This window comes from Onychostruthus taczanowskii, unplaced genomic scaffold (assembly GCF_017590055.1).
Source record: "Onychostruthus taczanowskii isolate IOZ18803 unplaced genomic scaffold, ASM1759005v1 scaffold12, whole genome shotgun sequence".
In the NCBI taxonomy this organism is placed as follows: domain Eukaryota; kingdom Metazoa; phylum Chordata; class Aves; order Passeriformes; family Passeridae; genus Onychostruthus; species Onychostruthus taczanowskii.
Window position 1 is genome coordinate 1,060,554 of NW_024498351.1, and position 15,405 is coordinate 1,075,958.

The 15,405-nt window shown below is 39.7% G+C and overlaps 1 protein-coding gene across 1 annotated transcript in view; it reads right to left on the bottom strand.

Moving 5' to 3' along the window:
- COL25A1 (collagen type XXV alpha 1 chain) overlaps window positions 1-15,405 on the bottom strand; it is a 294,304-nt gene that overhangs the window by 84,296 nt on the left and 194,603 nt on the right. Inside the window, exons 8-11 of the mRNA XM_041428005.1 lie at window positions 13,904-13,930; window positions 13,712-13,738; window positions 1,494-1,565; window positions 489-596 (exon numbers count right to left, since the gene is read on the bottom strand). Coding sequence (XP_041283939.1) covers window positions 489-596; window positions 1,494-1,565; window positions 13,712-13,738; window positions 13,904-13,930 — 234 coding nt within the window. The remainder of the gene's footprint in view (window positions 1-488; window positions 597-1,493; window positions 1,566-13,711; window positions 13,739-13,903; window positions 13,931-15,405) is intronic.

Sequence of the window (15,405 nt, forward strand, 5' to 3'; positions counted from 1 at the left end):
GGTACTGTTCTTCTTGTTTAAAGATGGCAGAATCTAACTCCAAACTTCATCATACCCTGGGCAGCTTTAGCAGTTTATTACCTTATTCCATGACTTTTGAGGTTAAACCATTAAGAAGTGAGAAGTCAAGCACATACATCCATGCTATGAGGTCTCAAATTCAGTTTTATCTTGAAGTTTGAATAGAAACATTTACTACTCATGGAAAGGGGCAGACTCTCCTCACACAGCTATTAAACATCACTGAGAAACCTTAGAAAGTGTAGGGAAAGTGCCAGGTGTGGGAGGCAAGGAACCTTGGCGTTACTTCTGGCCCTGCTATACACTTGTTCTGTGTGTGTGGGACTTCAGCTACACCTTGAGACCTGCCTGTGGTTCAGCTTCCACATGTCTTACTCGCCAATCTGACCTGAGAAAATGTCTTTGACACTCCGCTGGCGTACACTTGAGAGAAATGTGCACACCAAAGCAGCGACAGAGTAACTCACCGTTAAGCCAGGCATCCCACGAGGACCATCTTTGCCGGTATCTCCTGGGGGGCCTCTGGGTCCTGGTGGCCCTGGAGGTCCAGGGGGTCCAGCTTGTCCTTGGTCCCCCTAAACCAATAAAAAACTCGTCACAAATTTGCTTTAGAGGCATCAACCGCACAAAAACACATCAATTCACCCACAAAGAGTGCAAGACAAGTTGGAAGAAGCTGCCATGAAGTGGGCAGTGGCTTCTTCACTGCTTATGGCAGAAACAGCACTTTGCCTTGAAGACCAACAGTTTGTATAGGTCCAATGCAATCAGCCACAGAGCAGAAGTTTCTAAACTGCTTGTTTTACCACAGCACATATGACAAAAATTTGGGTTGGTCTTGAAATATTTTACTCATCTAGTTCTCCGAGCAAGTGACTGTTTTTGATAAGCATCTGTTTGCTTCATGATTTGCATAATCATAACAAAGCTGAGGCGAAGAAGAAAAGTCACATCTGAGAATATACAGATTTGCACAGCAATTTTCCAAGCCCATGAATGATACATGGATAGATTTCAAAACTGAGCATGGAAAATAACTCCTTCTTGATGGAGTTGTACATAATTTGCCATCTGTTTTGGGAGGCTGTTTTATAGTGACAATTAGCTAACTCTCTTAATTTTTATCTATTAATTTGTTAAAGTAGATTTTCAAGAGAGTTGCCAAAACATATTACCTTCCCCTCTAAAAAAGAAAAGATACCCCCAAATGGTGCTTTAGTTATTTTCAGCACATCACTGCAAACCACTGGAAAAAAGCTGCTGGCATCTCAAACATGGCTCACTTAGCAAAGCCACCCACAGTATTTTAACTGTTAATGTCATTAATAGTTGCTAATAGTTGTTAATAGTTGCTTCATTTCAAAGCATTTTCAAGTGAACAACCTGCTAGAAGAAGGCATCTGACAAAAAGGTACAGCAAAGAGTAAACTGAATGTAAAGAAGAACCAGACTCCAGCGAGATGAAGCACTACCTTAATGAGGCGGCGTTTAATGAGCTGCTGATCAGCAGAGAGAAACCCATGATTGATTTTAGGAAACACCATCTGATCAGGCAGGTGAGGTCAAAGGTTGAAGGTCAGAGATGAGAGAATTGAAGAATAGACATCAGAAGGCCCGAGAAAGAAATAAAGACATATTCATTAGATTTGTAACAGCTATTATAATATGAACTGGTGCTTCTGCCTGAAAGAAACTGTGCATTTTATTTTGGAAAAATAAAGTACAGGACATACTGCTATGATTTAAATCATATACAGTGACCTAAATGCATAACTGTTTTCTCCCCAGATTTTGCATGAGAATTCTGCATGTGCATTAGTTTTTTCATTACCCAGGCTCTAAAAATCAGTATTTTTATATATTGTTGTTTCAGCAAAGCTTCTAGAGACAAAGCACCAGTTCAACTTTCAGTCAGATTTTCTAACCAGCATAGTGTGCCATGAAGAATGGTGTTATTTTTATAAGGTCTGAAGTTCCAGCTTGACCAGATTGATTCCTGCTTAATTTGCAAATCCACTTTGAAAAAATCTGGATATCTCTGATATCTAACACAAATATCTGACTCTATGTGTAACCAGTACAGAGTTCACTGACATGTTCTACACTCATGTATGCCTCAGGGAAGCAGAACAACAGAAAAAACTCATCTGAAAATAAAATACTGACCAAGACCATGCGGAATGTAGGCTTTTCCAGGGGTACACAGTTATAGATTTGATTCCACGCTCTGCATCAGAAGTACTTAGATCAATGCAAAGGCAGTGAGGGTTGGCTTAGATCCACCACAAGAATTCACTGGTATTTCATGTCAAAAACAATTTTTCATGTGCACTTTTATGCTGATACAGAGAGACCTGACTGAACAGGTACATGTCAGCCACAAACCTTGACGGTGAGGATCTGATTACTGTGCAGAGCAGCAACTGTGGGGAAGCCTGGCAGACCCTAGGGACACAGCATAACATGGTACGAGAACAGCACAGCACAAACATCACAGAGACAATTTACTAACAGACAAACAGAACAAACACCACGTTTAGTACACCCCGCACTGCCGACAGACAGGGAACGGCCTCTCTGTCATATGGGAAACAGAGCGAGGTCTGCACTGCACTGCAGACATAAGTTGAGACTTCACAACAAGAATATCAAGAGATTTTAGAAGGAGCAATCCCATGAAGGTGTCTTTACTCAAAATTACAATAAATTGTTATGATAATTTGAAAATTGTTAAGACTACCAGCCAGCAGTCAGTTGAGCCATTTTCAATTGAGATGTACTACTGAACTTTGAGATCTGTGTGGAAAGCCTTGACTCTGGATTGCTGCAGAAGCTGACAGCAAAGACAGTATACTCTGAAGAGCTTTACATAATTAATATCCTGCTCTTCACATTCTGTTTAACATATGACATTCAGCACATAAATTGGCAGCACATACACAACTATCAACACTGAACATAAATCTACTGCTAGATCTTGGGTCGTCCATAATGACTATGGTCAAACTTTTCAAGACATACAGAGCAGAATTTTTATATCCATTTTTACCCCCTCAGTTGCTATATGCCACATATGGTTTCTCATATTCTACTCTACCAATATGTGCAGATCTTGTACTGTACTGGCACAAAAAGGGAAGAGTGTGGTGATTGTGGCCTGCTGTCACACTATAAGGGGGTGAATTTTGCTCTGAGTTCAACACCTTTCTTGAGCTGCCTTGTAGGGTGTGAATTAAACCTTTTGATAAAGCCAAAACCTTATGCAGTTGAGCAGTGAATTCCTAAAGAGGAGGAAATGCCTAAGTCCTCTCCTCGCCTTTAGCATGGCACACACTGTAAGAAGCAGAGGCTTGTTCAATGGCAGAGAGACATTAGGCTGAGAAACATTCAATAAAATACATCCAGGGAGCTCTAAGCCCTCTGTATGGCCACAGACCACCTTTATGAGGTAGAGTTGGCAGCACAGCCCCTCTGGGAGCTCCTCCTGGAGCAAAGAGCTGCACCATGCCAGCTTAGCACCTCCTAAAGGGAAGGCTGCACCCGGCTCCTGCTGCCGGGCAAGGGCCATTCTGAGGAGTCCTGTGTGAAGGCTCTGCTGGTGCAGCCCATGCTGCTGGAGCACATGAGCTCTCTGCAGCCCAGCTGGCCTGCTGGGGATCACCAAAAGCCAGGGCAGCCTGCCAGGTCTCTCAGGTGCAGCAGATTCTTTTAATGTGGCAAATACTTGCTCTGTTCATCACACCAGAGAGCCTGTGGATCACAAAGACTGCACCAGTCTTTACAAAAAAGACAGAGTTACTTTTTGATGCATACATGTACTTCAGTAGCATCTTGGAGCTGCATTTAGCATTTTTATTCCTGCTCTACACCCGTGAGATGAAGCTGTAAGTTGATTCTATAAAGCCAGTGGCTAAATGCAGCTTTCCCACTTCACTGGGATGAACCACAATGTGGATAACTGCATTGCTCAGTGACCTGAAATCTCCTCTTTAGAAACAAATAAACAGAAAACAAAACCAAAAAAGGCTAAAACTCACAACATATAAAGGGACTCACTCCTGAGACACTGATAGACTGGAATGATACATCACTTAGGAAACAGATGTATCAAGTTTTCATTTATCTTATTATGGAATATAAATTACAGAAGCTATTAGAGAGTAATGTGTCAGAATCTTTACATCTGTGACTCATTAGCCCTGCTGTGCACATGATCCATTTCTCCTCTAGATAAAACTGCAACACCCATGTAATGGAAACAAGCACAAACAAGAAACCTACATAACAAGATAAATCTGAATAGCAAGCAATAAATGACATTTATTGAAAAAATGGATAAACAGAAAATTTTTAAACAACTTCATTTTTACTCATCAGTCTTTAGAATTACAGCACAGTAATTTTCAGTTACCTCTAAATTAGCATGTTTGCAACTTAATGTTTTAAACTCGTATTAATTTTGATTTATTTCATCTTCAACATGAAGGAGAACTGAGAATTAATTAAGAAAGGTGTTTATTCAGAAATTCAGTGGTTTGTCATGAAAGGTTTTCTTTCTCCTTGAGACGAAATGAAAGACTTTGCAAAGATTTGTGTAGCTGTGCACAGAACCATTTACATTCAGCACTTCACGGTCCAGCCCCAGCATTCCCAAAGCTTCCCAACACCACACAGGCAAATTCAAGATTAGCTGTCACTACTGCAAGTTTCTGCCTACAACATGAACAACACATGAGAAAAGGGTCCATCCCATTCTTCCATCCGCAGCTTAGTTACTTCTTCCAGCTTGTCCCCGAGTAGAACAAAGCTTTCCTTCCTTTGCCCAAAGTGGTCATAATCTTAGACCCAACAGTCAGACACATGCAATGCCAGTTTGGACCTGGATCATCTCCCCATGAGGAACACGTATCTTTGGAGAGAGCCAGAAACATGGGAACGCCAAATGGAACCCAGCAAAGACACTACAATAGGTCCACAGTCTTTGCATGTGTGGGAGGCTTTAGAAGGCATTGCACCCTCTGGCATCCATGAAGGATAATGCTGGCACACAATGAGCTTCTAAAAAGGCATAAAAAGAGCTATCCTTCCCACAAAAAGAGTTCTCTTCCTTTCCTGTCACTCTGCTATAAATATAGCCACAAATATCCCCTGGATCTGTTTTATTTTTTTTTCCCTATCGAAAGCTGTTCTGAACAACGAATTCAAAGTTACTCAATTTTCTCTTTATTTGGTTTGATTCTTGAACTGCACATAGGAAGGGTTCTTGTTCCACACCCTGGGAGGCCCTAACAGAATACAAAACACTACAGTCATCAACAGCGACCACTGGTCTACTAAATTCCTCTGCTGACAGCTACTCAAGCTCACCCTGAAATGCTAGCTGGTTACAATTTCTAAATTAGCACAGTTGCTGCATGCCTCACTGCCATTTTTGCCCAAATGCCAAGCAAAACACAATGCCTGATGGAGGCCAACAGTCATGGAACAGCATTACCCACCTGAAAGTGCAGGTAAAGCCTATTTGCCCCATACAATAGCTATTGAGAAAAACAAGGGATGCTAGAACATCGTAACATTCCCCCTGTCTGATTTTTTAATTAGATGAAATAGTTCTCCTATGACATTCATCACAGCCTTGAAGGATGTAATTCCCACTAGCTATCCTAGATTTTTCACAGTACTCTCAGCTTTGTCCATTGGTCCACATGAGGTCAATATTGTAAGGTCATCATAACCTTGTCAGAGGCAAGTATGATAACATTAGGCAGCAGTGTTACTGGTTTTACACTGTGCTCCACACACTCCAGTTTGACTGCTGAATTTTCTCAGTATAGTAAATGTCACAGTCCTCTCTAGGATTTTCCTTCTGACCTGCCAATAAAACCAAGCTGCACAAGCCTGCATGTTCCTGTGAAGACATGGTAAATGAGACAGGAATTACCACCTGCTGTTCTCTTGCACTTCCTAAGGTTACAGCCAGCTGCTGCTATTTCACATCAAATCACAGAGGCTTCAGGCCAGAGTGATCCTGACACTCTTTATGGCTGCTCTGCCTCTCTCCAACACCACCTCCAGTACTAATTAATCCCTCAGACTGAGTGCCAGTCCTGTGGCTAATTATTGTACCTGCCCTGGGGAATACAGTGTTTGGTATCACCCTGTACAGTGCCACAGACTCTCACAGCAGGAGATCTCTTATATAATCCTTTTTATCATAACTGCTGCTTTCTCCAGCAGCAAATCTGGTAACAAAAACAGTACATCACAACAAGACAAGAATCCAGAAATTTCTTTTCACTTAGGTGAAAAGAGCTCTGATTTGAATACATTATATAATGATGCAGACTTTGTAAAAAAATAGTAAAAATGCAGTGTTTAAGATCTAGCATAAACAGATCATTGTAAAAGCATTATTTCCTATAATGACCTCTGTGAGATGACCTGACACTGCATTCAAACTGAATAAAACTGGATAAAGCAAACACTTCTCTACTTTTGTCCTATTATTATATGAATTTTCAGTGAGGCAAAATGTCTTTTCTACACGACTCAATTAATTATGTGTTCTGATGAGTGATCCCACGTCTGACCTCCATAAAATATCGTTCCTGAAGGCAAACCTGCTACTCTCACTGAAAGTGGTGGTAGGCATCCAGTCAACTGCAAGATGGGCTGGCCCATAACCAAGGTGGTTCTCAAAACACAAATCTTCTCTCTTGGCTTATGCTTATCCTCAATTTTTCACCTGCTGCAGTTATGTGATGCAGGTAAGTGCTTCAAACTTCTTCTCTGATGTTTATTAGGACTGGATTAATTTTTTAAGAGCTATTTTCAATCAAATTTGTCCAATTCAAATGTTCAGTGCTGCAGCACTTCTGCGTGACAGCTGTAGTTTGAGATACAACAACTATATGATGTATTTTCAGACACAGGACAGGGCTGTAGAAAAAGGAACAGGATGTACAGAGACTTCCTTCCTCACCATTCCTCTGGCATTACTAAAAAGGGGCAAGATGCAAACCAACTGGTGGAGAGCGAAGACAGGCACTGCCTGGCTCTTAAGACAGGAATGACAACATCCTCCTCTTGGGAGCAGGTATGTGGCACTTTCTCTGGAGTGTCACAGCTGTTCTGCATTCCCCAAGGGAACCTCAGGAGCTGAACATCAAAGGCATAGCTTGGCCCTAGAGAGTCGTTCACTGCCAAAAGGGCACTCCTGTGAACTCTGACTCTCAAGTCTGAGTGTCCCAATGCTATAAACAAAGTTGGCAGCCAGCACCATCTGAGATCTTTCTTAACCTCTCCTAGTTACAGAGCCAAGTTACCTTGCTCCAATTTGTTACCCTAGTTTCTCCTTAATGGAAAACAGGGGAGCCACAACAGCCCAATGCCAGTGAAGTGCAGATAATTAATCCCAGGAATGGAGTAGGTAAATACCCCTGTTGCCTTCTGGCAGATAAGGAAACAAAGTAGGAATTAAATTAACTGCTCACAGACAAATTGGCGTTAAACCGGATGTCCAGTGGTTTTCTCAATGATTCTGCTTCAGTGAAAGTTGTGTTAACAGAAGGAATCACTAATGCTTTTTTAATGTTCTTATTGCAGCCCACTAAAAGTGCAGTTTGAAACAGTAGCTAGATATAGCTTATATAACTTGATCTACAATTTGATTTAAACTGGTCAATTAACAACAGAAGAAACAACCATCAGTGTAACCACACTGCTAAAGTATGAAATTAAAGCAGCACTCTGTGTCCGCTATATGTTTGAAGTAACACACAATAAAACAGAAAATATGCTTTTAGACATAAGAATCATCAAGAACAGAAAAAATTCATACTAATGGAATTTAAATTATGCAAAATTGTATTTAATTAACATAATGCCTTCACTCTAATACTATATATTTTCGCTTTGACAAGATGTGGAATGAGAATCAAAATTACCAGCACAAAACATTTGGGAACAAATCTTCCTGTAATGCAACTGATTTACCTACATTCATTACAGTTAGTAATGTCAACCTGACCTCACTCCAAAAAAAAAAAAAAGAGTTTTGCTTTGGGGAAGGCAAGAAATCACATTAGTTTACATACTACTATTTACTGTGTGAAGCAAACCTGTTCCTTTCTTTAAAAAATCCCCAAACAACAACAAACAAACCAAAACCAAAATCCCCCATATAGTACAAAATAGAATGGCTTTAAAGGGGGTGAAAAATTAATGGTCATGGCTTAATCATAATTCAGTAACCAGTATTTTCTAATTTGTGATTGAGGTACTGATTCTAAGGACATACAGGTTTTCCATGCATTGTCACTAGGAGCAGGAAACGGCTCAAAATACTTATTATATATTTCCTAGAAATATATTAACTAATAATAATGCACATATATTAAAAGAAGGCTTTTTAAAATTTTCATCTTAAAAAATCAGGTCAAAATTTACTGCTTGCACACTTTTAATTTCCCTTTATTATGGCATAGTTTATAAAAGTTGTGCCTATAATAGAACAAGGGAAGCAATACTTCAATTTGAAAAGAGAGCTTATGTTTATATATACATACACATTTGTATTTAGTTATTTCAGTAAACAGACTGCTTCCAGGACTGCTTTTGTCAATATTAGGTAATTTTGAAATAGTCTGTCAGCATAGAAGAGTAGAACTTGCAAAGCAATGATTTCTCTCTACCAGGCAGCAAATAAGTAGCAAATATATTAAAAGTAAACAGGGGAAAGGGTTAACTAGAAAAGAACATTATATCTCTATCTGAACCTGTTTTAACAGGACTCAAGGAACGTTTTTAATCTTCAAGTCAATAAAGGTTAACAAAATAAAATAAACTTCTGAGTTCCTGTCTTTTCTAGAACTTCATCTGTCCTGCTTAAGGTATTTTAGAGATATTATCAGTTCTGTGCCATCCAAGCCAACAGGAAAATTTATTTAAACATACCAAAAGTAGAAAATTACTTTATGGAAATACCTAAGTATGGCTTCTGGGTGGTATCTCATTTCACCTAGACCAAAACCAATATAAAACCAGCTTCCAGATAATGATTTCTAGCCCTGATAAGCAAGAAATCTCTCACGTATCTGAGATAAAGGACAGAAGATATTTATAATGGCATTCACAGATGGCTGAGAAAAGACTAAGAATCATAGAGACACTAAAGTTGGAAAATACCTCCAAGATCATCAAGTCCAACTTCCAATTGAACACCACCCTCAGCCACTAGGCAGGCACCTGGTCATAAAATACCAGGTTGGCCAAGCAGGACCTGCTTTTCCTGAATCCATGCTGGCTGGGCCTCATCCCCTGGACGTCCTGTACCTGCTGCATGATCCTATTCAATGTGATCTGTTCCGTAACTTTTCCTGGCACTAAGGTCAGGCCGACAAAGCCAGAGTTCTCCAGATCCTCTTTCTGACCATTCTGGTAGCTGGGTGTCACCTGGTCAACCTCCAGTCACCTGGGACCCCCACAGTTAGCCAGGACTGATGAAAATTGATGGAGAGTGGCCTGGCCAGCTCTTCCACCAGCTCCCCCAGCACCTCCATGTGAACCCCATCTGGCCCCAGAGACTTGTGAGTTTCTAAGCGGCACAGCAGGAATAACTACTTCCTCCCGGATTGCAGGGGGTCTCTTCAGATCGCTATCCCTGTCAACCAGATCAGGGGGCTGGTTGCCCTTGGGACAACCAGTCTTTCTGTTGAAGACTGAGGCAAAGAAGGCATTAAGTACCTCAGCCTTTTCCTCATCCTTGATTACAACACTCCCCTCCATATCCAATAAGACATTCCATACTAGCTGTTCTGATCCCAAACATTCACCTCTGAAGACCTATTTCCATGATCAAGATGCAGTCTCTACTTGGACAATACATCCTTTGAAATCCTACCATCATTAAATTTTCAAAGGTTTTTTTTTAATTGGACTAGAGCTGAACAACTGGGACTGAGCAGCCTGATATCACCATTTATTCTAACAGTCCACTGGCTAAACTCCATCATTTTTAATTTTCTCATGGTTCAGTACAGTAAAGCAAATCTCCATAGACATTTCATGAAGCCATGCCCTCTGCAAAAAAGAAGAACATCCAAAAGATATACTAACATTACCATTTCTTACACTGGTATCAAGGAAAGCTAGTTCTGCATTTGACCTAAATGTTTAGTCAACCAGAACTTTAGAGTAATTAGAGATCTCATATAAAAATACATAAAGAGATAAAAAAAGAATTTTTTCCAAATAAGATCAGGACTCACCATCACTACCATATTGGTGGTCTCAAGTGATTAAAAGCTATATTAACTTGCTGCTCAAACTCACACTCAGGGTATGAATTTCTATACCACTCACAATACTAGAATGTGTTTTGGCTCATATTTTCTACACAATATGGACATTGGCAGATCAAGCCACATGGCATTATGAACTAGAACCCTTATGCCATCTCTGCTCAATGAAGGAGACTGATCCACAGACAGCTTCTGAACACTTAAGAAAACTCCTCAGATTCTTTAAAAAAAAAGAAAACCAACAACAGAAAAATCCCCACAAAAACCCAGCCACATTATTCTAAAAATACAAGTGCCTGACCTCTGGTTGGTATTTGCACGGCTGAGCTCTTAGTGTATTACTCTGTTGAAGGTATTTTCAAGAAAACCTGAACTTCAAAGCAGTTCAGTAGATATTCTACATATCCAGTGACTGTGAACATTTTGAGATAACTGATTACTATTTTTATGGTTTGGAAATTATTTCAGAAGGAACAATCCCTCAAAAATCTCATGGTGAAAAAACCTGGGTGGGAGAGAAAACAACAATATATTTTCCTCTTGCAAAATGTTTTCACAAGTATCTTTCTATTTTCTTATCAGCAGATTTGTGGAAGTTTAAGTTCTCATCTTGACTTGGACAGCTGTTACATTTTATTTATTTTACAAAAATGCCCAGAGGCAAGAAAGCAGCTTTTCTAAAGAAAAAGGGTAATTTTGAAATTTCAGTCATAGCTTGGAACACTAACAGTTTTTGCTAAGTTAAACGCTTGTTTCAAGCCAGTATGTAAAAATATAAACCCAAAGAAACTTCAGACTCCTTATCTGCAAAAGATGAATTAGCATTAAAACGTTCACTGCTCTTAGATATTATATCCAATCTGTCTGCAAACTGCAAACTTGTCAAATCCAAGTCTTAATGTCATGCCCCAGTTGTACTTTCAGGTACAATATTTCTCAAAAATAATATTGTATGCTACTACCTCCAAACCCATTTATTTTACACACACAGTGATGGAAAACTATGTGCAAAAGTAACCAACCAGGACTAAATGGGTTTAGTTTCATTTGGTGCATGAGTGGCTTACACATAAAAATTCTATTAATTATATTGTAAATCCCCTGGCACAGCAGGTTGAGCAGACTCACCCTGAAGACAGTTATCAGAAGAGATAACTGCTGTACCATGAACCATAAAATGGTCAGCAGTTTCATGGTACTTATTCCTTGTGAAATATGGAGGGGAAAAAAGGAGAAGAGGCTGTAGAACACATTCAGAATAGATTAAGGGAAAACCAACAACACCGGGCAAATTTCCCAAGTTCGACCCATACACTTAAAAAGGAGGTATGTTACTACAACCTGCATTGACTAAAGAGTTGGTAAAGTTTCAGCTTGTCCAGAAGATGCTAATCACCACCTCTTCCTCTCCACTGCTGACCTTATTGAATTCCTTTTCTGTAGTAAGATACAGAATTCAGTCTCAAGTGCCAGCTGCTGCTGCAGATACAACTTTGTGATGTCCTTATATAAGAATTCCTCAGGTTGGATATTTTCTGCTTTTTATCTGTACTTGATTTACCAAACCCACAAATAGTCATAACCATGATTTGTATGTCTCAGTGAGGACTCTACTGCCTTCCTGTATATGGAGTATGTCTTGGCAAAGCAGGACTCAACAATTTCTGCATAGCAGAGGTCCCACTGCAGTAACACTGGCCAAACCTGCATCTTCTTCTTGGGTACTGCCAACACTTCCTGACCAGGAACTGAAAGCCACATATGCTTTACCACTTAATAGTTTACATCTACATCTCTTCAACATTTTGCCAAGATTTCTGCATCATCATTCCCTTGTGTTGATACCACTTCATTTGTTCTCCAACATTCAGACCTCTGGGGCTTTCCCTGGAAACTTCTCTGACAGTCATAATTCCAGATTCTTATCCTCAGCTATGTAATGCTCTTCACAACACTGCCCTTCCATATTTGTTATTGAATCCCTCTCTGATACTGCCATCAAATTTGCTCTCCTGTTCTCTTCTGTGAATGTGAATGTAAGAACATGCATTCTTCTGCATGTAAGGCCACTTAGTGCAAGCACTTGCACTCGAGCCTGTCTTATGCCACCTGAATGGAGCATCCCCTCCTAAGCCACAGGCACTGCCCTGCTCTCCTCCCCTGCATCTCTTTCTCCTCACATTCCCTGCAAAGCTCTGTAGCACAGAACTAGACAAAATACACAGCCTCTCAGAGAGACACTAAATTTGCCTAGAAGTTAAAAGGAAATTTTTACATTATTCAGAACCTTTAGTTTGTATCTTAGTTATCTACAAAACTTGTAGCATGTTGCTCTCACTGCTATCCTCTACTTTCTTTTTTATTTATTTAAGTAGTTTTCCAACTCCTACTGAGTTTCAACTGAAACAATATTTAAAGCAGATCACTCTCAGGCTGGTGACTTTATGATGTGCAGCCCGAGCACCAAGCAGAAGAGGGCACCCTGGCAGTTAACAGAACATCAAAATCAGCTGTAAAAGCATGTTGTGACTTTAGATAATCTTACTGGCTGAAAAAAAAAGTAAAATCCAATTAAATCAAATTATATAAACAAAACAGTAGAATGAAATAAAGCTGCAAATTCAAAATATTTAACATAGTTAACAGAAGAAAATAATCCATGGAACATACTGTTATGGGAAAAATTATAAACATGTAACCAAAGAGAGTTACTATATCATCTGAACAATGTAACCAAGCGTTTTCTAATGAAGCACAGATGTAAAGAGTGATCTAGCACAGCCAATCCATTCGAACTTACACTCCTGTATTCCTCTACTTCTCTGTTAAAATAAACATGACATTTAGAAATTAAAAGAACCTTCTCATTTCCTCAATTCAACCATGTTCTAACTGACTGGATTGTAACTACAAGGTGATAACATTGTTATTATTAAAAATATTAAATGCATATATGTCAGGAAAAAAGCTAATACATGCATACATTATATTTGTTTATAATTCACTAAATATTAGCTACATTTTACATGAAATCCAGAAGTATATTTATTAGAAACCCACTGGCCCTCTGCATTGTGGAAGCCCATGCATGGCATGAACACTGCTGGGGAAACGGAATGGTTTGGTTAGGAAAGCCAGCTTTATACAGCAGAGCAAAATCACTGTGGAACCTGCTTCCACCCACAATGGAAACTTTACACTTTGGAGTCACTGAAATCTTCCCAGACATTTCCTACTCACGTTACTGTCCTGCAGACACTTCAACATGCAGGGTAAATGCAGCTAATAAGCATAATTAGCTCAGACAGTGTATTTTAATTTAGTTTTGCACTAAAGACTAATTGCCTACTCAGCGAAGGGGAAGTGGAACATTTTTTTAAGATGCTTACCCGAGGGCCCTGATCACCTTGATCTCCCTGCAAAGTGGAAAGATGAGATGATAGGTTTAACACAGCATCTGTGTGCTACCCAGCTCTCTTACATAATCTAACATTTCACTGCATCAATACAAACAGTCTCTTGAGTTCATGCTGGGAGGGCTTTCCAGTCATCTTGTAAGAATCGCCCGAACATCAACTCACCTTCTCGCCTTTTGGACCAGGAGGGCCCTGAAAGAAACAAAGGCAAAGATTATTTACTGATGATGATGAAGCCCTGGGACACAGCAAGAAACAGGTCTGTGTCAATCTGCAATTTTTTCCCAACAATATATTTCCTTATAATTTTTAACTCCAAATGCCAGTGCTATTCCAGAGATGGTTTCTTCACTGTACTAATAATAGGAACTGCACACTATTTCTTTTTGCTAATGTGTTGAATCAGTCTACTTAGACAAGCAAAACTATGCCTGAAATGGCAAAATAGCTACAGATTTCATTTAGGGACAATAGTTTATCTCCTATCAGATAAAAAAAAAAAAAGTTTTCTTAGACTGTAAAAGTTCTTTGCTAGAGCACTTAATAAATTCAAATACATATAAATCTGTCGTATTTTGGCACCCTTCTTGTATTAGATTGCCAAATAAAAATGGATTTGAAATTCTAAAAGTAGGGTTTTCATTCCTTTTTTTGGCAATACTGATGTTTAGTCTCAAGCAGACTTAAGCAGTTTAGGCAAAATGAGCCCTTTGTATAACATGATTTTGTAGGAGTATTACTTTTTGTTACTTACCACCCAACAAACAGCAAGGTGACAGAATCACAAATAGGAAGTCCTTTCCTATTGCATTTTTATTGAGCACTTTGCAGAAAGCTAGCAGCAGGTTTCTAAACCACCAGTTTTTCAGGTTAGTATCTTGTGAATAAAATGCTATCAGTCTGCAAAAAACTGTCTGCTTACACAGTGCAGACTCTACCTCCAGCTTTCTGAAAGATATGCAGGTGTTTCATTACAAAGAAGGACCTGAGATACATAAGAAAGCAGCTGTAAACAGAGAAGGAGCCATTCAAGCCAGCATGGTTCACTGTGATAACACAAAGAGAGCGTGTGGCAGTGTGTGTGTGCGTGTTTGTGAGGGTTTATGCAGAACAAGAAAAGACTGTCACTAACAAGACCAGTAAAAAACTCCAGTGGTTCACATAAATACAATGGAATGGAGGTCAGTCTGCTGTGTATTAAAGATGTGATCAACTACAGGCAAGCCTTTGAGAATCCCTGTTGTAGCCAATTTTCTGCTTAGTTTTAAGGGCTTCTGATGCATGCCAGAGGAGAGCATCTGCTGCTGAATCAAAGAAATTGAAGCATATGCCTCTCTTTCCATGGCCTGCCATCTCTTCTGTCTGCTGCAGAGGACACAGAACCAAGGCTGCTTCCTGATGTCCCCACGTCTCCTTCAGGAAGGACGGTGCTCACTGCCAGCTGAGTGGAAACTCTCTGCTCAATTAACTATGACCCCTGCCCACTTTGCATTGCCCTGCAAGCACTTGGCCTCTTTAAAAACAAATTAAACACAGTAATTTAATTAACAGATACAACCTGGCTGCACCTTTAAGGTCTCTCCGTGTCTTTTTTCTAATGCTTTAGGCCCCACTGTCCTTTCGCAGTTCACATAAATATATACTGAAAACTAAGTGCAGCACTGTCA